The sequence below is a fragment of the Astatotilapia calliptera genome, chromosome 14 (assembly GCF_900246225.1).
Source record: "Astatotilapia calliptera chromosome 14, fAstCal1.2, whole genome shotgun sequence".
Classification (NCBI taxonomy): Eukaryota; Metazoa; Chordata; class Actinopteri; order Cichliformes; family Cichlidae; genus Astatotilapia; species Astatotilapia calliptera.
In genome coordinates, this window is record NC_039315.1 from 23,811,065 (window position 1) to 23,832,757 (window position 21,693).

Consider the following 21,693-nt stretch of genomic DNA (forward strand, 5'->3'; position numbering starts at 1 on the left):
AATGTCACCTCAGTCCAAGTCAGACGCTCGATCGGGCTTTTGAGGAAGCTGTTGCGACAGCAAACTTAAGTTTTATTTCACAAATCTGAACAGTTATGCAAATTTACTTCTTGTTTTTCTTTTTCTTCAGAACTGTTTCTCATTTTTACCAGCAAATTAAACAAATTAAGTTTCATTCTATAGCAATCAACACTTCTTTTTTTTTCTGTCCATTTGCTTTCACTCTTTCTCTCCTAGCATGCACTCACGCAGTTAATCTGTGTTAATCGAATGATTGTATGGTTGCTATCGCTGCACAACTGTGGAACCAAGGTGACCTGGGAGATTTTGTCACTGACAGCAGATGGAGTTTCTGTACGTGCTTTGTTAACTGTATCCATTGGGCATTCGCCTAGAGGCAACAGAGCTACCCTTGCAACACAGTGCTGACTAACAGCCTTGGTTAACACACAGTAGGAATCACACGCAACCTCCTGAAAACGACCACTGATTAAAACTCTTCTTCGAGTGTGTCTTGATAAAACATGTACTGTGTAGTTCTGTTCAAAGAGAATTCTGCTGTATGTTTTTTTTAAAGGTTTTGATCTCTAGACTTTTAGTGAAATTTCTACATGAGATGAATATGCTGTATGTATATGTTGTGTATATCTGCAGTGTGCACACACGCACACTGTCAAAAGAATCCGACCTGCGCTGCGCGTAGGTTTTGACTTGCTGATGACTTTTGCCTCATAGAGATGGGAGATAAAAGTGGCTTTCTGGTTCATGTGAAGTAGAGGTTGGAAGTTTGAATAAAGAAAAAATACTAAAACAGATGCTGCTGCTATTTTTGGTGTGGTTACTTTTGAGTTTCACAAATGCAGTAATGAGTGAGAAGAAAATTAACATTCATGAAAATCTGGAACTGAATCACAAAAACGGATCCTTAGCAGATTTGAGAATGAGGTAAATACAACCTCATTCTAAGACAAACAGCAACACGTGAGCTCTTACTGTCAGGATATGTTGTGTTAGGACCCAAGATGGAGAGGTTAACAAAAGGCATTATTGGATTGATGGAAATCTATATAAGGCCAAACACAAAACGATGCAAAACAAGTGCAAACTATTTCAATTCACAAGGGACCAGGGATCAGAATGACGCTAGAGAACTGAACTACACTCTGACAACAGAAAGAAAGTGTATAAATACACAGCGGGGAGATTAGAGCAGAGAAGAAACACCTGGGACACAGTACCAAGACACAGGTGGACAGGAAGTAACTGATGAGAGGGAGGAAAACTGAACACAATGCCCACGAGACTAAGGATTAGCAAACTAAAACAGAGAACATAAATAGAGAGTCAGGGACTATGGAATGTGAACCTGACATGAACATATAAACTACAGGCAGTGCAGAATTATTAGGCAAATGAGTATTTTGTCCACATCATCCTCTTCATGCATGTTGTCTTACTCCAAGCTGTATAGGCTCGAAAGCCTACTACCAATTAAGCATATTAGGTGATGTGCATCTCTGTAATGAGAAGGGGTGTGGTCTAATGACATCAACACCCTATATCAGGTGTGCATAATTATTAGGCAACTTCCTTTCCTTTGGCAAAATGGGTCAAAAGAAGAACTTGACAGGCTCAGAAAAGTCAAAAATAGTGAGATATCTTGCAGAGGGATGCAGCAGTCTCAAAATTGCAAAGCTTCTGAAGCGTGATCATCGAACAATCAAGCGTTTCATTCAAAATAGTCAACAGGGTCGCAAGAAGCGTGTGGAAAAACCAAGGCGCCAAATAACTGCCCATGAACTGAGAAAAGTCAAGCGTGCAGCTTCCAAGATGCCACTTGCCACCAGTTTGGCCATATTTCAGAGCTGCAACATCACTGGAGTGCCCAAAAGCACAAGGTGTGCAATACTCAGAGACATGGCCAAGGTAAGAAAGGCTGAAAGACGACCACCACTGAACAAGACACACAAGCTGAAACGTCAAGACTGGGCCAAGAAATATCGCAAGACTGGTTTTTCTAAGGTTTTATGGACTGATGAAATGAGAGTGAGTCTTGATGGGCCAGATGGATGGGCCCGTGGCTGGATTGGTAAAGGGCAGAGAGCTCCAGTCCGACTCAGACGCCAGCAAGGTGGAGGTGGAGTACTGGTTTGGGCTGGTATCATCAAAGATGAGCTTGTGGGGCCTTTCCGGGTTGAGGATGGAGTCGAGCTCAACTCCCAGTCCTACTGCCAGTTTCTGGAAGACACCTTCTTCAAGCAGTGGTACAGGAAGAAGTCTGCATCCTTCAAGAAAAACATGATTTTCATGCAGGACAATGCTCCATCACACGCGTCCAAGTACTCCACAGCGTGGCTGGCAAGAAAGGGTATAAAAGAAGAAAAACTAATGACATGGCCACCTTGTTCACCTGATCTGAACCCCATTGAGAACCTGTGGTCCATCATCAAATGTGAGATTTACAAGGAGGGAAAACAGTACACCTCTCTGAACAGTGTCTGGGAGGCTGTGGTTGCTGCTGCACGTAATGTTGATGGTGAACAGATCAAAACACTGACAGAATCCATGGATGGCAGGCTTTTGAGTGTCCTTGCAAAGAAAGGTGGCTATATTGGTCGCTGATTTGTTTTTGTTTTGTTTTTGAATGTGGAGATGTTATATTGGTTTCACTGGTAAAAATAAATAATTGAAATGGGTATATATTTGTTTTTTGTTAAGTTGCCTAATAATTATGCACAGTAATAGTCACCTGCACACACAGATATCCCCCTAAAATAGCTAAAACTAAAAACAAACTAAAAACTACTTCCAAAAACATTCAGCTTTGATATTAATGAGTTTTTTGGGTTCATTGAGAACATGGTTGTTGTTCAATAATAACATTATTCCTCAAAAATACAACTTGCCTAATAATTCTGCACTCCCTGTAGACACACATTAAAGCTAAACAAACATGGAGGCGAAAGCTGACAACTCGCTGAGATGAAACAAGGAGCGAGGGGACAGAAAAGGGAACTGATACTATTTAAAGAAGAACTGATGACATAAATAAGAAAACTCTGGGAAAAAAAAACACAAAACTCGAAAGAGTAAATAGCATAGAATTAGAATTTACTTCACAAACTCAAAAATAAATGGAAAAAAATCAATCAGTGACTCTGACAGTCTAAGAACCTAGCACCATGTCGCTTTTAAGAAGTGCAGAAGCAGCACATAAAAAAAGCAAAGTACACCTCATGATTCAGTAGTTTCTGATTCTTCTCTATAGTTTTTGTTGATTCAGTTCAGTGAGATTTCATTCTTCTAAATTTAAGCACAGATCTTCCACCACAGCATTTCAATCAGGTTGAGATCTGAACTTTGTTGCCACTGAAACACTTTGATTGATCCCTTTTTTTTGGCCATTCTTTTGTAGATTTGCTTCTGTGCTTGAAGTCACTGCTGCATAACCCAGTTTAGGAAGCTTTAGTTGTCAAACAGATGGCCTCATATTTGACTCTAGAATACTTTGGTATCCACAGGAGCTCATAGTCGACTCGCCAGCTACCCAGGCCCTGTGGCTGGTTGGTATGAGGTGCTTGTGCTGATTTTCTGTCTTGTTCTCCAGACATGGTGCTGTGCATTATTGCCAAGCATCTCCACTTTAGTTTTGTCTGTGCAAAGCACATTGTTCCAGAAGAATTTGTTCAGAAGCAACTTTGGAAACCTGAATGGAGCTGCCCTGTTCCTTACAGAGAGAATGGGCTTTGTTCCAGCAACAGTTACAAAAAAGGCATATTTGATCAGTGTTTTTTATTTGTACTATGATGAACTTTAACATTTAGCATGTTAACTGAGACCTTTAGAGTCTTGGGGTTTTCTTGTTTTGGTTTCTAAGATTCTAAGATTGTTGCTGATGTCTTTCCTCTGTGGCATCATGTTAACACACACCTGAATTCTCCAGACAAACAAAGTGCCAAAACTTCTGCTTTAATGGAGATGTTCACACTAATTCAGCTAATTCAGCTAATTCAGTGCATTTCATTGGCAGCACCCAGCCCACACTCTTAATACTGTTAAGAAATAACCGTGTACTTAATATTTTGCACACTGCTTCTGCATCGTGCTTTAATGTCTGTTGAATAAATAATGACGCGTTTTAATATGTCATGCCTTCTTGTTGTTGTATAACTTGCTAAGGACCGAATGATTTTTATTATATTCTGATATCTAAAACCTTAGGATTTAAAGAGCATATACTTTCTTTTGACTGCGGTTGCTACAGACACAATATGGTTGACCTCAGAAGACTTAACAGAGAGAGTAGTATTGAGGAAAATAGTGTGTGACGCATGGATGAAATATTCATCTGTTACTGCACTCAAAAAATAAAATCATAAGACTTTTAAATATTGATGTCATGTTTAAAAGTGTTGTTATTTTTAGGATTTGTACCTACAGAACAACTCTGTCATAACCTTCCGCAGTCAGAAGAGACTGCTCACGTGATTCTTACAGCTCCTTGTTGTCTCATTTTATGTTTCATAAATTGCCTGTTAATTGTTTAATTAAGACGCCATAAAAACCGCAGAAATGTGCATGTGCGAAGTAAAAGCCTCAAAAAATGCTAAATAATGGTAGTGAATTAATTGCTTATCCTGTGTATTGTTCAATATTTGGTGTCTTTCGGCTTCCGCTTTCTTTTTCTTTTCTTTTTTTTTTTTTTTACTTTCTTGCACAGACTAAACAAAATCGTGCACTTTATAAAACATTCATAAACATTTTTACAGCGTTGATTGGAAGACGTGTTCTGCATTCCTCAGCATCCAGAAGACATGCAGCACCGCGAGCAGCGGGGGGTGAAATGAAGGAGGAAAACTTGTTTCCCTCAATAAATCATGAGTTAATCGTTTTCTATAGAAGACACATGGAGATGAGGCAGATCAATACAAACTAGATGTTGGTGAAAAGATATGTGACGATCACATTATTGGATCCTCTTCACTTGATGCCCTTTTTTCTGTCTTGTCGTTGTTTAATTCATTTCTCCGTTGGCGACGTTAAATTGCTTCATGCGTTTTACTGCCTCCTGAAGAATTACATTAGTGTAGGTCCATGATGGGAAGATGGGTGAGGTCGACGCCTCGCTGTCATGAATCAAGGGGGATGGGACATCGTTTACGCGCATCACCCCGCCAGCCCCTCGTGTCCAATGAAGGCTGAGAGTGGATTTACAAAGGGGCGGAAGGCTCGAGCCCCACTTTTTCGCCGTGGCTGGTCGCAGAGGGCGGAGCTCTGTTCCTGCCGTTTGACAGCTGCGAAATAGAAAATGTATAGCGGATAGACAGTCTGGAGAACCATGCAGCTCCAAGGCAACCATACTATCACAAGGAAAGGGATACAGCATGGCCCTTTATAGCCTGCGCTTGCCCTCGTAAATCTGGGTCAACTGGAGAGCGCAAACTACAATACAAGGGAACTAAGTAGCTTTCATTGCACATAATTCCTGGATCTGAGAGGCATGCATCGTGCCTTCTCGTATCCCGTAACTGTGGAACGCAGTCGAACCAAAGAGCGCTTGGAGGCGTGTTTGGCCGGGCTATGCGAACTGGAGCTCCGCAGACAGCGGCAGGAGTGTCTGGTTCTGGGTGCGCTGGCTCTGGGAGACCCGCTTGCCCAGGAAAGCTCCAGAGGAGAGCTGAGATGTTTCAGCAGCTGGGGCCAGGAAAACTTGACACTGAGACGTCAGCTGGTAAGAAGTTTGTGTTGAGCCTTTTACTGCAACTGTATGTTTGCATTCCAGCCCTCCCGCATTACCCCACCCTGTGATAAAAGAACTCCACCTTATACCCCTGTCATGTATCACAACTCTACATACTTTTGAATATCTAATAGCCTTCAGCGTAGACTCATTGAAACCCGCTTGACCGCTGGATGGTCTTCTAGTTTGGGCAGCGCCTTTTGTGCTGCTGTGAAGTCTAGCTGCAAAGAAAAAAAAGTTACTCAACTTGATTAATAGGCTCTCTGTTTGAAAGGGTGTAATGCGTTACTCTGCTTTTTGGCTGAGATTTATGCCCCTGGGGAACGAAATCAGGGGGTGGAGCAGCCGCCGTTTGTGCCACAGACCGACTATTTAATGGCCCATTGTTCCCTCCGCCTAGACTTTTATATTCCACTTAACAAGCTCTCATTTGTGCTCTCCGCACATCATAAATGGATGAATTATTCCTCTTGCTTTTCTGTTGCTGGTGGAGCTAACGTTTTTATGTGAACATTAGCATCCGTGTAATTCATGGAATGTTGTTTTGTTTTGTTTTTATTTACGTGACGCTCAAGCAAAATAAGACCGATATGTTGCCAGAGTAAAACGGGCGGGGAGGGGGGAGGGTTAAAACTGGTTCTATAACGGCAAATAGAAGTTTCACTAACAGCATTACATCAGCGGTTCACACGGGGAGTTTCACGCACCAGTGAGCACTTATCTGCGCTGAAAACGGTTCTTCTTCACTTTCTCTCTTTTTTTGCCCAAGTTTTTATGTCTCGGTGAGGTTTAATTCCGTTTTAACTTCTGGTGTTGTCTCAACATTACTACAAAAGCATGGCATTATTAAAGAGGGTGGAAAAAAGGGAGAAATTAAATCAGCCTCCTCCTCTTCACATCTCCAGCCCCCCCCCCCCCCCCCCCCCCCTTCTTCTCCTCCTCCTCCTCCGCCGGGGCCCTAACAATAGGCGCATATGGAGCAGAATACTAATGATGGCGATCGAGGCCCCAGTGAGAGTAAAAGGCGCACATAGGTGGCTCTCCGCACTGGCTTTAGAAATATGACATGATATGATTTTCTGTTAAAAAATAAATAAATAAATTAACGATCAAAATAAAGTGAGTTTTTCGAGAGTGCCACGCGCAGTTATGCTCACATGTCCACCGGTGCCTTAGGAGCTGCCAGCGCATTTCATCCACATCAGCTGGAGAGTGACGAGTGAAGGCGAGTGAAGGAGTGACACGAGTTTCCTCACAAGGGCGCATAATTTCCCCGTTTTCATTTCTGCGCAATTCGCCTTTGGATCGATGTTTATTAACTGTTGCGCTCATCCAAGCGTGTGAGTAATTACACGGGAAAGTCCTGGGAGAATATTTGGACCCGACAGGACTCTAATTGAAGCCTCAAATTGAGTCTTCGTGATATCAGGTCACCATCTGCGTCCGAGCTAAATCCCCAATCTCATTTCGCGTGTAGGTTAAAGTCTGCAAAATGTATAGTTCACGGTGTGACATAGAAACAACTGACCCATGAGACTGACATCGTGTGTGCCTTGAACATGAATGTGGCCCCAAACAGGCTGAGAGATGCAATTTTTTTTCTTCTTTTCCCCCCTTCTTCATACAGTATGTGGTGTTGAAGGTGTTGACAGCTGTGGGACGCCAGACAGCAGCTGGGAAAGCACGAATCTCTGACCTCCCTCTCAGCTTCCCTGCTGTGTGTTTTTGGAGAGAGTGGAAGGGATTATATGAATTTTGTATGAATGTGGCACACATGCATCCATCAGCGGAGAAGTGATTTTAGGGGAGAAAATGTGCTCTGAAATGTTATTTAATCTCCTCTGAAGAATAGATGTAAACCAAATTTTTAATTATTGCATGTTTGGGCACATAGAAAAAAATCTTTGCATTCTACAGGATTGTGTGTTTGTATCTACAGTGGATTTTGCTATTGTTTTGTGTCTTTGCTGAACTGCTGGCGCATCATCAATCAGGCTGTGTGTGTCCTTGTGTTAAGACAGCAGCGCATCATTAGTGAACGTATAGTCTGCTCAGCAGTGACTGATCACTCGCATGATGGTTTACTGCGCTTTGTTCTGGCACACAAACAAAAACCTCAACTGGTTTTTGTTTGTGCTCTTTGGTTTCTTTGTGTACACAGCCGTTCAAGCAAATAAGCTTCAGAAAATATACGAATTATATGCACACAGACGATACACACATGCAAACATTATGATACAAGCTCACTTTGAGATCGACTCTCATTTAGTTATGCAATTTTCAGTCACATGAGCACAGCCTGTTTCAAGTCTTTCTTTAAGGATTCCCTTTGCAGGCCATGCACCCTGCTGCTGTGCCTACGAGCCACTGCGCACACTGAACAGATTCAGAGGAAACTAATTAATACTATTCACAATGCAATGGATAAACTCTTTGTGTGCGTGTGAAGAACTTCCTCCCAAAATCACTGAATATATTTTACCAAACTAAAACAAATAATTTAAAATGTGTCCACGTGCTCTGAAGAAATAAGAGATCAGTAGCTGAGCAAACACGGGGGGCAGGGTGCCCTGTGTTTGTGCATGTGCTGTGCATGTGTGTGTGTGTGTTTCCGGCCTCCCACTGTGGATCCAGTCACAACATAGCTTTAATTATAGAGAGTCCAGCAGTGAGGCTGCATGCTTTGTGCTCTCTGTTCAATAGATTTCTTTATCCTGGCAATATTGTTTCAAAGACCCACCGGCCTTCACTGGTCATTGGTCCTTTCTAAAAAAAAAAATACAGAGACACTTTTGCCTGCTTCTGTGTTGTCTTGCAGAAAAACCCAATGTGTGACTGAATTTGAATGTATCTTTCTATATCAACAGAGACAATCCACTCTTATTAAACTCTGCAGCATCACGTTCTGCACACACACTAAAGCGCAGTAGCTAATGACAGGAAAATTTGCCCAGTCACTGTTCATGTCCCTGGTTTCACCTGGCCTCACCTGCTGCTCAGTGTTTTTCACTGGTCCTGATGTGTTGTACAGCCACAGCAGCTTAATGGCTATAAGTGAGACTGGCTGCACAGTGTTCTTCATCTCCCCCATCCCCCAGCAGCCTGCAGGATGCAGTAAAAAAAAAAAGAAGCAATAATACAGTGTGCAGCATGTCTGGGAACCAGTGTGAGACCTGTAATAACAGAGTGCAGTCAAAGCAAAATGTCACAGTATAAATCAAATGGTTTGTTCATCCACAGAGATTTGTTTGTTTTTTTGTTATAAATTAATATCCAGCCCTGTGTTTGTGCATATGTCCACAATTAGATGGCAGTCAGTTGCCACTCTGAAATAGCATCATTGATTTATTGATTTCCAATAGCCTCCCCTCCTCTCAGCATTTCTTTACCACAAACCAGCACCCAACGTTTCTGCCATACAAAACAGTATTGATATAGTGATGCTAGCGCTTTGTTTATAGTAAGACAATAAGGCCACTAGCAGAGACAAAAGAGGTGACAGTATTTGGGGTGAAGAGGTTGTCTGTGCTTCCATTATGATTGCATTAAGTCTGCAGGACAGGGGAGTTAGAGCCTAAAGGCACTGACAGAGATCTCTCAGACACATTGAGCCACTTCCTGTTATAAACATTGTCTTTTCACACATTACTGTTCTGAATAGATAATAACAGCACTGTAACACAAAAAGAATGATCATGTCTGTTTGGTGATCTTTTTAATTTGATGTTAGCATGCCACTATGTCGCTTGCACAAAATGTTACAGGGAATGTTTTGCAAATGAATGACCACCGTTAGATCAGTTGTGGTGAAAACATTTGTAAAAGCAGCCTGAGATTTTAAGATTAAATGAGCATGTATTTGACCCTAATGCAGTTTGTTTATAGACCACATAGAGGAGTAGAAAATGCCACAATACGTAAACACTTTTAAAGTTCTTATGTTCGATTACGTTGGGTGACTTTTCGTCAGCTACAATTCATTACATTTTAATCAGAAGTCTTTTAGAGCAATCTGTGGCTGATTGATGAGCAACAGCTGAACCTACCATCCCTATATAGCCAGGCATTTACAGTGGTTGGCTGGTTCAGTTGTACTTGATGATTTACACCTTTGCATAGTGAGTGTGCGCTTCTTCTTTATGGATGAAGGCTTCAAGTCCCAAAGTGGTGCACAGCACAGCTTAAAAGCCACTTTGTTCCAGCACCACCCAAATAAACAAATCCCTGCTTTGATGCTGTGTTGATTCTCTGATATTATTTATTTATGTATTTATTTATTTACGTATTTATTTATTCAGTATTCTGCATTATCTTTATCTGTTGTCTGTTAATAATACAGTGCATTCTTAGAGGATTTCTAACGAGCTTCTCTGCATGTCATCCAGCTACATGTGTCGACGATGACAGAGCTCAGGGAGGAGTTGTCTGTCGTGAGAAGTGTGTAATGTGAAAAGTGTCACCTTGTTATGAGGGCACGCTCAATCGCCTGGTAATGAAGTCTCTTAACGAGCGTTGCGTGTCAGCCATATTAAATCCAGCCATCTAAAATGCCTGTATTAGGTCTGCGTGTATCAGAGAAGGTATTACTCACGTTGCTGACACAGTTTGTTTATAGACTCAGATTCTGGGTACTTGTCTTCCTCACAAGTGCAACAAGGAAGGGTTAGGTTGTGACAGCTAGCTGTCATAATGAAAGATAGCCTGCAGGCAGTGAATCAAAGTCCATTTAACGTCCTCTAAAGTCTTGCAAACAGAGCTGTCTGTGCACTTGTGTTAACCCATTCAGGTAGACGGGCATGGAAATGCGTGCCCATGTTAAGTGTGTGTGTCACATGCTGTCAATATGACACCAGCAAAAAATGATCAGGCTGGATGAACCAGCATGTTTAATTACTCGGTTTTACCACAAACAGATGGGTAAATGGGAGGGTGGGGGATTGTAGTGGTTTGAGGAAGGCTGTGTGAGGTAGCGGGGTGGGCTTCCAAATGGTAAACACACAAGTGTAAGAACGACAGCGTTATTTATTTATTTGTTTTGGGGGGACTTTAACATATGTTTAACATACACCCAGTCTCATTTGTTGCTGGTTTGAGCTAAATGAGCAATTATTTGTATATCTGGCTCGCGAGTGTCTGCAAGCACGTGTGTGTGTGTGTGTGTGTGTGTGTGTGTGTGTGTGTGTGTGTGTGTGTGTCCACCCATGAAATAACACCCCACCCTCCCTCTTCCCCCTCCTTCACAGTGCTATGAATTATTCATGTTTCAACCTCTTCAGTAAGCCTGCTTTTATAAATGGTGGTCATGTGATGGCCACGTTTCGATTTTACACACTTCTGCATCAGAGTTTTGGCTTTGTTATTTTTATTTATTGGTTTTAATATTTTCAGGCATTATAAATTAGGAGCAATGTTGCAGCTGGAGAAACAAGCTGCGAACGATTCACAGCTGTGCTTCTGCCATTAGCATATCCAGAAAGCACTCATTAAACTACAAACACTGCTGGAATTGTTTTTTGTTTTTTTGCTTTGTTCCTAAAATCAATCATTTTTGCTTCGTACTGTCTACTTAACATTTATTTTCCCATCAGTTCAACCAGTTACAGACTGCAAGAAAATAGTCTGAATGCATGTTTGCCTGTTTTTCAGAGTGCTCTTCAGAGCTCCCCGTGGGGTCTAATGCAAACGCTGGAACAGCAGGTGGGAGAGCTGAGGATCGACGCTGCTGATGACTGTTGTGACAGAGCCCAAGGAGAAACTGGCAACAGTCGACCGAGTTCTGGTACTTATTTCTGCAAGGCAGTGAAATCAAAGTGCAAACACACTATATAATTCCCTTTTTTCAGTAAATGAAGTTGTTTTTTTCCAGAGTGTTGCTCAGCTGAACGAAACTTGTGTTCTTTGTATTTCATGTTTGAGTCTCTGCTCTTATTGTTCCTTTATGCTCCAGTTGTTTGTGATTTTAATCTGTGGCCTATTTGTGAAATGCAGTGAGAAACTTTTCTATTTTTTGAGGAGTGGAATGAGTTATAAGAGATGAGATAAGCCTTTCTTTTTCTATTGGTGCCTTTGCCTCACAGCAAGAAGGTCCTGGGTTTGAGTCCAGTTTGAGGCCTTTGTGTGTGGATTCTCCTCCCACCGTCCAACGATATGCGTGGGATGTGGTTAATTCTGTTCAGTTATGATCAGAAGTTTACATAGACTCATAATCTGTGTGAATGTCATGGTAATTTGAGGATTTTAAAGATTTCTTTGAACCCTTCTTTTTCCAGAGTAAAATGATTGTACAATATAAGGCCTGTTAACCTCTCACTAATTAGAAGTTAATAGGCTGTGTTGTTGTTGTTCAATTAAAAGACATTGCAGAACCTTCAGCATCACTCATTAAAAGATTTAAGTGACTGTGCATATATGTGCATATATGAGCCTGTATGTATCCTTTTGACCCTGTGTACATTCAAGAAAATCCCAAACCAAGTCATTAAAGATGCATGCTGTGCAATCATTCCACCATGGAAAAAAAAACAGTTCAAAGAAATCATTAAAATTGCGATGAATTAATTACACTAATTACACTGTGTCCTAGGTTTCTATGAATCAAGTGAAGGTCAGTCACCAAAAGGAAAATCTTGTACCACTGAGCCCACAGAGAGTGTCTCCTCCTGGGCTTACACCAGTGACAGGCCAAAGTCTGTGGGTAAGCAAGACTATCAGACGTGGAAGATTTGAGATATTGTGAAACCTGCATATGTGCTCTTGTTGAAGTAAAACGATTAACATATTAGCACATACTCACATACTCTTTGCATATTAGCATGAGAAAACAGCAGACTCTTAGTCAACTGTCTTTATGTGAAAGAGGCTTAATAAACATTAGAAGACTTATTCTTTTTATTTTAGGGTTTTCTGTAGACTGGATTTTGGCTCTGTTCTGATTACCATCTTATTAGGTCAAAGATGAGGATGCGTCAGACCCAGCCTAATAACAAGTGCAATTCTATTATTTGTCTTTTTGTTAAATGCTAATATTGCAAATGTATGGGAACAGACTGAGAGTGGCATGGCTGCAGACTCTTAGTTTTGAGATTATTTATTACTGTTTAACTATTAGAACTTTTATTGATCACCTCATAGTTATGCATTCAGGATGATTTTACTTACTACTTCACTTATTTCTCAATATTTCTCTCTGCAATCAGGAGACCCCCTTATGCTGGATGGAGAATTTGATGCACCACTTCTATGCACCACGCTACCCCGCTCTTTCTCTGCCCCCTACCCACCTCTTGAGGGTATTGCTGAGGAGGGCACTGCCATTGACTCCTGGCAGTGGGACCCCAGCGGAGACAATGGTGGCTGGGAGCAGCAACCTGAAGAGGATCAGGTCACCGAAGAGGACTATCAGCTGGCTTTGAAGGTAGAGGGTTACATCCTGAGTCTCATCCAACGCCATACCCTCACACCAAGACCTTGTCAGCCTCGCACCACTCTTAGCCCTGACCCCCCATACTGCAGTGGCTCTGGACACAGCTCCCTACACAGGATAACTCCTTCTTTAACCACAGAGCACCGCCCTTCTGATCATCATCTTCAGCCCCATGGTGACCTTTCTACAAATCCTAATGGCCAGGGATGGGGTTGTGACCTGGAGCGAGAGGCCTGTGGTGGGGAGGCCCCATCTTTGGAGGAGGACTGTTATTTAGCGCTGCCCTACCCCCAGCCCAATCTAATTTCCCTGGCTGGAAGGCTACCATCCCCTCCGCCCTCACTGGACCATAACTGTGGAGTTGGGGCTCTTGACCTTTGTTGTGAACCCCCATCCCCCCATCATTATCTACATCCACAGCCCCCTATTCTTCACATGCACAGTTTAGTAAGTGCTCAGTATATTCCTGGACAAGCCTGTCATGCCCCTCTGTGCTCCCCAAGACATTACAACCAAGAGCAGCCAAAGTCCAACCAAGTTTTCACATCTCCTGATCACCTCAAGTACAGAGCATCTAAGAAAAATCACAGCGAGAGACAGAGATCCAAGAAGTCAAGCAGTAAAACCAATAGATCCCAGTCTGAAAACAGCCTCCTGGGTCAGCGGGTGCTTCCAGAGAGGAGGTACAGCACCACAGAGAGGCCCCAAGGCAGAGGTGATCCTCATACACTGCCTCAGAATCAAAACCAGGTTGTAGGACACCAGGTGGTCTACAACGGCCACAACGAGAGCCGACGCTGGCGATCTAACCTGGAGCTCAGCCAAGATGAGGGGGAAGTCCAAGCAGGGCAGGTACACAGACGACCACCTCGAAAAGTTCGCCACGGCCCTTCTTGTTCCCATTCCCAACCCCAGAACTACCACCAACAGCAGCACGCCAAGCACTGGCAGCAGGACTTTCAGGAAAGCGCACCTCTCTGTCAGGGGGAGGAGAGCTATGGTGGTGCTGCCCCCGCAGAGTCCGAGTCTAGCATGAGCGAGGTATATTCTCCAGCCTCCAGCTCGCTATCCAGCGACTCAGATGAGAGCGGGGGGCTGGTGTGGCCCCAGCAGCTGCCACCCCGCCTTGCTTCTACCTCTTCTTCATCCTCTCCTTCACCACAAGCCACTGCCAATACCCCATCTCAACCAAAAGCCTTTGTCAAGATAAAAGCTTCCCACGCTCTGAAGAAGAAGATTCTCAGATTCCGCTCAGGGTCGCTTAAAGTCATGACTACTGTATGAGAAACTCGTCAAACTAGTTTTAAACACATACTCGTCAGTAACTTACTTGCCACCAAATCCTATGTCAAATATCACATCCCATCTTTATATTCAATCTACAGTATGTCATAGTGAGATGCCTTTACATGTATTGGCATGAATAATGATCTATTCAAAGATCTTTCATTTGTACTATCTGGTTACATTTATCTTCCAGTTGACAACCATCAGACACAAGACTAATGGGCAGTATACTGCTCTAATGGATGACAACTGATACCAAATGACATGTACCACCTAGAAGCGGAGTGACTGAATATGCTGGCAGTTTTTCCTCTGTTTCATTTGCTCTCATCAGATAATTGTGGTTAATCAATGTATTACTGATATTTTCACCAAGTCACATTATTAGTCTAAAAACTATATCAAATCTTTGTGATACGGGCCTTAAAACATACTAGGTAAATTTGCTGTGTTCAGATTTCATAATAACCTCTGATGGTCTTTTTTAAAGATTATGCTTTTTGCTGAAAGTCATAAAGTAAACAGGAATTTCTTTTAATTCTTTGTGCTAAACTGCATTCAAACGCAAGCAAAAATCGACATATTAGCAAAAAATCTACAACTAAACTTTGCAATGCACTTGAAATGTTGGAGTTAATCCACTAGAATTGTGCGAATTAATATCTCCCTATTCCTACAAATTCACAATCCTCTGTAAGAAAGTCAAGGGAACGATTTAGAAAAGGGTTAGGATACTTTTTTGAATGTGGTATGAGTGCTAAAACTTAACTGAATAACCATGTTTAAATTTGGTTTCCTGCAGACTCAAAAATCCTGCACCAACTGTGAGTCTCTCAGCAGGGCACACCTCTGCATATCCAGCTGTTACTGAGCTCCTCTTAGTATGTCCTGGATTCACTGCAGTGAACTTCTTACTACCTCCCCTCTGCAGCCAGTGAGCATAAAGAACCAGACATCCATGTGTCAGGGATGGATTTATTAGAGGCCACACTAAGGGGCCTGTGTACATTCATGCATGCATGTTTAAACTCACAGATTCCCTGAAACACTGGGACCTACACACTGTAAATAAATATGTGGACTTGTTTGGAACAACTGTAAATAAAGAAAGCATTTCACTCAGTTTTGATATTTTAGCACTTTTTTGTTTATTCTTAAATCAAAAAAGACAATGTGTTAACAAGCAAAATGAAGGTTAATATATTCTTAATATTTCATATAATGCAAAAATTAAGGTTCTGTTTTATATGTTAAAAGTTAGAAATGCAGAAATCCTGATTGAAAACTTTCAAGAATACATTTTCCCCCCATGTGATTCTAAGCTCTCTGCTTTAACCTTAACTGGTAATCCACTGTAGGATGAGTGGATGGATGGATTTGCAGGTCATGACCAACTCTCTCTGTTGAGTATAGTATCAAAGTATCTATACAGCCAATAGTGTGTATTGAGCCTTGATATGTAATAGCAAACTATATTAATAGTTATGTAATGATGGTCAAACCCCAGATTTGACTATTTATCGTAGCTCTTGTCTCTTTCCAGTCTCTTCGCCTCAAAATACCAACATCATATAGATAGAAATATAAGTACATATATGTACATTTTTTTACATCAACTTTCAAGATAAACATCACAAGATAATTTTTTATCAGCTGTTGTTTGAAAGAGACCACCAAGTCATTGTGATGACCAAGAGGTAGAGAGTTATAGGATGTATGTAAAAGTTCACTAATGTATGCTGGTGCTTGTCCGTGGTCAAAATTTGAATCTTAAAGTGGAGACTGAATTTAATGATTATCCAGTGCAGCTGGGTCAGCAACAGTGGGACATGAGAGTACCTGGAAGATTTAGTCAGAAGCCTTGCAGCAGTGTTCAGAACAACCTGGAGTGTTCAGAAGTGAACAATGGATTTTAATAATCCACACATAATGAAATAAATGCATGAAAAACACATTTAGTTCAGAGCGTCACACAATGGGACTTCACTTGTTTCTTAAGCAGACATTTGAGATGAACATTCAAAGTGTAAACAAAAGTCAAAAACTACTCCAAGATTCCTGATTTTCGATTTAGCAAAATGTAGCAAAGGACCAACCACCAGCTATTAATAGAATCTAAGCACCTATGGCTCTGAAACTTACTGGGGCTTAAAAGAGATATATAACTGAAAATCATAACTGTTAATAGCAGTTATAACTGGTATTAATAGTTTTGATTTATTTTCAAAGAGTTCTACAGCAAATTGAGTGTCAGCCATTTAGAGTGTGTCTCCCTCTTGTGGTCTATGAAAACAGCATGTATACAAGAAGATGTAATCAGCATTTTTCTATAATCACTGCGAAAAAGTAATCAAATCTCTATGTATTTTATTTCTGCTACCAAACTATACTAAAACATGACAAAAAGTCAGAAAATGCATCATATACATAATGCTCTGAAGTAATTCTTCTGTAAAAGCCAATAATAGAACTTTCATGTGTTTTGTTGCGTAAGACATGGATTTTTATAGAAATCTTACAGTGTAACTATCAGTTCTGCTTTTGAAATCTTGAAATTTGACTTGACTTACCACCCAAATTCACTGGAAAAAAATCTTCATAACTTGTAAAAATGAATGCACTTTTGTGTATTTGTGTTCACAGACTTAAATCCAAGCCAAAGTCTTTTGCTAAACTTCATGACAGAACTGTTTATGTTACAGCAGTCCTCCATATGCAAGAGAGTTATATTGTTGTCATTTCTTTGCCATTACTGGTGCTCTTGGTGTCCACATTAGTGACACTCTTCTTGGTGGTCGGTTCCTCGCCCATGAAGCGGAAGATGTTACGCAGGGAGCGGTTCATGCTGTCTTTGAAGCTTTGACCCAGACACACATAGAGCAGAGGGTTGAGGCAGCTGTTGAAGTAAGCCAGGCAGAGCGCTATAACGTGTGCCAGGTGAAGTTTGGGACTCACATAAGTACCCCGAGGGGTGGTCAGTATGAGGAAATCCACGATGTGCAGAGGTATCCAGCACAAGAAGAAGCTCAGCACCACAGAGATGACGACCCTCAGGGTTTTCTTGGATCCAGTCCGACTACGTGTCATTCTCCTCTGTGTGTTACTGAAAACCACCAAGTGACAAACTAGAATAACCAGGAAAGGAATAATGAATCCAATCAGGAAGCGAAAAGCAGAGATAGGCCAGGCACTGTCTACAGTGTACTCCATCCTACACTCTCTCTTCTCGTCACCTGCCACAATCTGCTTGGCGTACACAAACTGTGGGATACTGCCTATCAGGGCCAGGATCCACACAGCAACACATCCATAAGCACCCTGTTTGGGTCGCCTGTGGTTCTGACACCAGATGGGTCTAATGACCAGCAACAAACGATCCACGCTGATCACAACCAGCTGCAGGATGCTGCAGTACATCACCAGGTAAAACAGGCCTCTGATGAGCATACAGGCCAGTGGACCGAAGTGCCAGTGATCGTCATGGACCAGAGGGACCATAAGCAAGGGGATGGAGAGGCAGCACAGAAGATCAGCCAGAGCGAGGTTGAGGAACCAGAGGGAGGTGACAGAGCGGGACATGCAGAACCCCGTCACCCACACCACCACAGCATTTCCAGGCACACCCAGCAGGACCACAAGGCTATACATGACCAGAGCCACTATCTGGATCGGCTGAATCTCAGGAGTCACAGACTCAATAATCTCAGGAAATGTGTTATTATCATCAGGAAATGTGTAATTATAGTCACCGTAATCCATGATTCCTTACAACTGTGAAGTATAAAAAACATTTTCATAACTCACTGAAATAATATAATTCAATCAAGAAAAAATATTTATTGACTTTTAAATTAATTTTAGTAGTAACAATGATCAATTTTAGACTTTAGTATTAACTCACCGATGTTCAGCCTCTCGTTATGTTGCTCTGGCACCACTGAGAGGAAGTTGTTGAGCTGGTTTGCTTCTCAGCTTTATACTCTCACCCCACCCCACACAGACACAGTTGCACATGATCTCTGTTGAGAGTCCTCATTGTAGGCGTGAAACTGCAGTCACAAAATTGGTGAATCTAAAAAAAAAATAGTTTTAATTGCAAAAAATTCATTTCACAAGAAATAATTAGGTCACAGGCCTAATGACCTAGGTCACTTCTGTGACCTAGGTCATTAGGTCACAGAAGTGATGAGACAATTTGTAATATTTACTTTATTCGTGTGTTTTGCACCTGCAAGTACGCACGATGTAAGAAAATAATATAAAAATATACAAATTAGAATTCAGTTATTTTGAGCTGAGACCTGAAATGAATCTGCCTGAGGTTAAAATACAGATCAACAGATGTGTTTGAAGGATGTGGTCAAAAGATCATGGCAGCACTCTAGCTGCCATTTCAGTAAATGTGGGAAATGTGCAAATCCCACAAACATGATAACCTCCCACTTATTTGAATGCAAAGACTAGTTTGCAATAATAAACTTTTGTGTTCTCGTGTTATTAATATTGAATTCAATTTGATTGAGTTTGATAGTAGATGTTTTTCACCAAACAGATTTAACTTTGTTCTAAGTTACAAAAAAGAACAGTTTCAATTTCATTTCTTTTCACTGGTTGCTTATGTGGGTTATAAAAGAGAGCGAGTCATCAATTTTAATTCCTAAGTACTTGTGCTGACTGAGTTACAAGCCCTGAACTGTTGTAATACCTGAAAGGTTCAGTGGTTTAGATTTTGAATTTGAGAACATCTTGATCTGTTTAGTTTTGTCAACATTTAAAACGTTTTAAATCACAGTTAATGCTGTACTGCACTGAATGCTGGCTGGAGATGACAGAGAGCCTGATTAAGTGTGGGTGCAGAGGAGTATATGAACATGTCATCAGCATAAAAATTAAACTTTGCTGTAGTGATATTATGATTATTCATATATAAAATAAATAACAGTGGCCCTAGAACAGAATCCAGGGGCACTCCTTTGTTTCATTAAGGAAGCTAGAAGTGTTTCCTTCTACCTGTACACACTGAGACCAGCCTCATAAATAATTTTAAATCGATCCAACTGTTTGTTTGTTTTTTTTCTTTTCAGACAACCCTGCATTGACAAGTCTTTGGCTTAGGCATTTATGATCAAATGTCTTGGCTTGATTGATAAAAAAAAAAAAAAGGCTACATAGTGTTGCTTGTTATCCACTGAAACAATGAAATCATCAGATCCCTAGCTTTAAACAAAGTTACTTTACATTAAACCTGATGTTTTAGGCACCAGTCATCATTTTACTTGCTTCTCTCTTTCACTTCCACATGCACAAAAGTGTCTCATTCTTAATAAAGCAAACAACCTTTCCCAGTTTTGTAAATATACCTATTAGGATCCCTGGCTTTGAACCCAGTTCTTCAGTTTTGTGGGTTTTTGATTTGTTTCTAGATTTATAATGTGATTATGCTTTAGCTCTTCATTGCCTAGTCCTTTGGTGTTCAGTATTTTCCCATGTGTTTCCAAGCTTATTTATTTATGTTTCTAGTTCTTAGTTCCTTGGTCTAGTTAATTCCACTTTCGTTTCCAGTCTGTCTTGGTCTCATGTCTCTGTCTCCTTCCTATAGTGTCTCCTGTAGTCAATCAGTCTTGATCTTTGTGTTAGTTTACCTAGTCTGTGTCTAGTTTATGGTTTCATTCCAAGTTCGTAATCTGTTTATATTTTCATTTTTCTTCTTAGTTTGTAATACACTCAACAAAAATATAAACGCAACACCTTTGTTACTGCTCCCATTCCCCATGGGATGGACGTAGAGACCTAAAATTCATTCCAGATACACAATATAACCATCCCTCCCAAACAGTGGTCACAAATCAGTCCAAATGTGTGGTAGTGGGCTCATCTGCTATATTGAGATAATCCATCCCACCTCACAGGTGTGCCACATCAGGATGCTGATCTGACATCATGAGTAGTGCACAGGTGTACCTCAGACTGCCCACAACAAAAGGCCACCCTGGAATGTGCAGTTTTTTGCGCTATTGGGGGTCTGGGGACCCAGAACCGGTCAGTATCTGGTGTGACCACCATTTGCCTCATGCAGTGCAACACATCGTCGCATGGAGTCTATCAGATTGTCAATTGTGGCCTGTGGAATGTTGGTCCACTCCACTTCAATGGCTGTGCGAGGTTGTTGGATATTCGTGGGAACTGGTACACGCTGTCGTATACGCCGGTCAAGCACATCCCGAACATGCTCAATGGGTGACATGTCCGGTGAGTATGCTGGCCATGCAAGAACTGGGACATTCTCAGCTGCCATCTGCCCTGAACAATGTGAACCATGATTCATCCGTGAAGCGCACACCTCTCCAACGTGCCAGACGCCATTGAATGTGAGCATTTGCCCACACAAGTCTGTTACGGCGACGAGCTGGAGTCAGGTCAAGACCCCGATGAGGACGACGGGCATGCAGTTGAGCGTCCCTGAGACGGTTTCTGACAGTTTGTGCAGAAATTGTTTGGTTGTGCAAACCAATTGTTCCAGCAGCTGTCTGGGTGGCTGGTCTCAGACGATCTTGGAGGTGAACCTGCTGGATGTGGAGGTCCTGGGCTGGTGTGGTTACACGAGGTCTGCGGTTGTGAGGCCGGTTGGATGTGCTGCCATATTCTCTGAAACGCCTGTGGAGACGGCTTATGGTTGAGAAATGAACATTCAATGCACAGGCAACAGATCTGGTTGACATTCCTGCTGTCAGCATGCCAATTGCACGCTCCCTCATTGCTTGTGGCATCTGTGGCATTTTGCTGTGAGACAAAACTGCACATTCCAGGGTGGCCTTTTGTTGTGGGCAGTCTGAGGTACACCTGTGCACTACTCATGATGTCAGATCAGCATCCTGATGTGGCACACCTGTGAGGTGGGATGGATTATCTCAATATAGCAGATGTGCCCACTACCACACATTTGGACTGATTTGTGACCACTGTTTGGGAGGGATGGTTATATTGTGTATCTGGAATGAATTTTAGGTCTCTACGTCCATCCCATGGGGAATGGGAGCAAAAACAAAAGTGTTGCGTTTATATTTTTGTTGAGTGTATGTAGTTATCTTCATCTGTGGCCCTGATCACGTGTCTGTGTTTGTTTACTCTTCGAGTTTGTAAAAGTTGAGTCTCTGTCTCTGTTTGTTTCTGATCTTATTTTGATAGTCTCTTGTGCCATGTGCTTTTGTGCCATGTGCATGGGCTCATTCGTCAGAATTAGTTT

The 21,693-nt window shown here is 41.7% G+C and overlaps 2 protein-coding genes across 2 annotated transcripts; one reads left to right on the plus strand and one right to left on the minus strand.

Moving 5' to 3' along the window:
* Nucleotides 1–5,262: 5,262 nt before the first annotated feature.
* LOC113036836 (dapper 1-like) lies at nucleotides 5,263–15,556 on the plus strand. Its single transcript, XM_026193374.1, has 4 exons — nucleotides 5,263–5,731; nucleotides 11,387–11,519; nucleotides 12,324–12,434; nucleotides 12,937–15,556. Exons 1-4 carry the CDS (start codon nucleotides 5,501–5,503, stop codon nucleotides 14,445–14,447), a joined length of 1,986 nt encoding a protein of 661 aa, XP_026049159.1. The 5' UTR covers nucleotides 5,263–5,500; the 3' UTR covers nucleotides 14,448–15,556.
* A 17-nt stretch (nucleotides 15,557–15,573) lies between these two features.
* LOC113036837 (C5a anaphylatoxin chemotactic receptor 1-like) lies at nucleotides 15,574–18,430 on the minus strand. The gene is made up of 2 exons (XM_026193375.1): nucleotides 18,352–18,430; nucleotides 15,574–18,221 (listed from the first exon to the last, which is right to left on the minus strand). Exon 2 carries the CDS (start codon nucleotides 18,207–18,209, stop codon nucleotides 17,175–17,177), a length of 1,035 nt encoding a protein of 344 aa, XP_026049160.1. The 5' UTR covers nucleotides 18,210–18,221; nucleotides 18,352–18,430; the 3' UTR covers nucleotides 15,574–17,174.
* Nucleotides 18,431–21,693: the final 3,263 nt, after the last annotated feature.

What these genes read in the sequence shown, in the direction of transcription:
- LOC113036836 (XM_026193374.1), top strand. Translation starts at nt 5,501, where the DNA reads ATGCATCGTGCCTTCTCGTATCCCGTAACTGTGGAACGCAGTCGAACC. An exon ending in TGACACTGAGACGTCAGCTG is followed by an intron (nt 5,732 to 11,386) that starts GTAAGAAGTTTG and finishes CCTGTTTTTCAG; the next exon opens with AGTGCTCTTCAGAGCTCCCC. An exon ending in TGACAGGCCAAAGTCTGTGG is followed by an intron (nt 12,435 to 12,936) that starts GTAAGCAAGACT and finishes CTCTGCAATCAG; the next exon opens with GAGACCCCCTTATGCTGGAT.
- LOC113036837 (XM_026193375.1), bottom strand. Translation starts at nt 18,209, where the DNA reads ATGGATTACGGTGACTATAATTACACATTTCCTGATGATAATAACACA.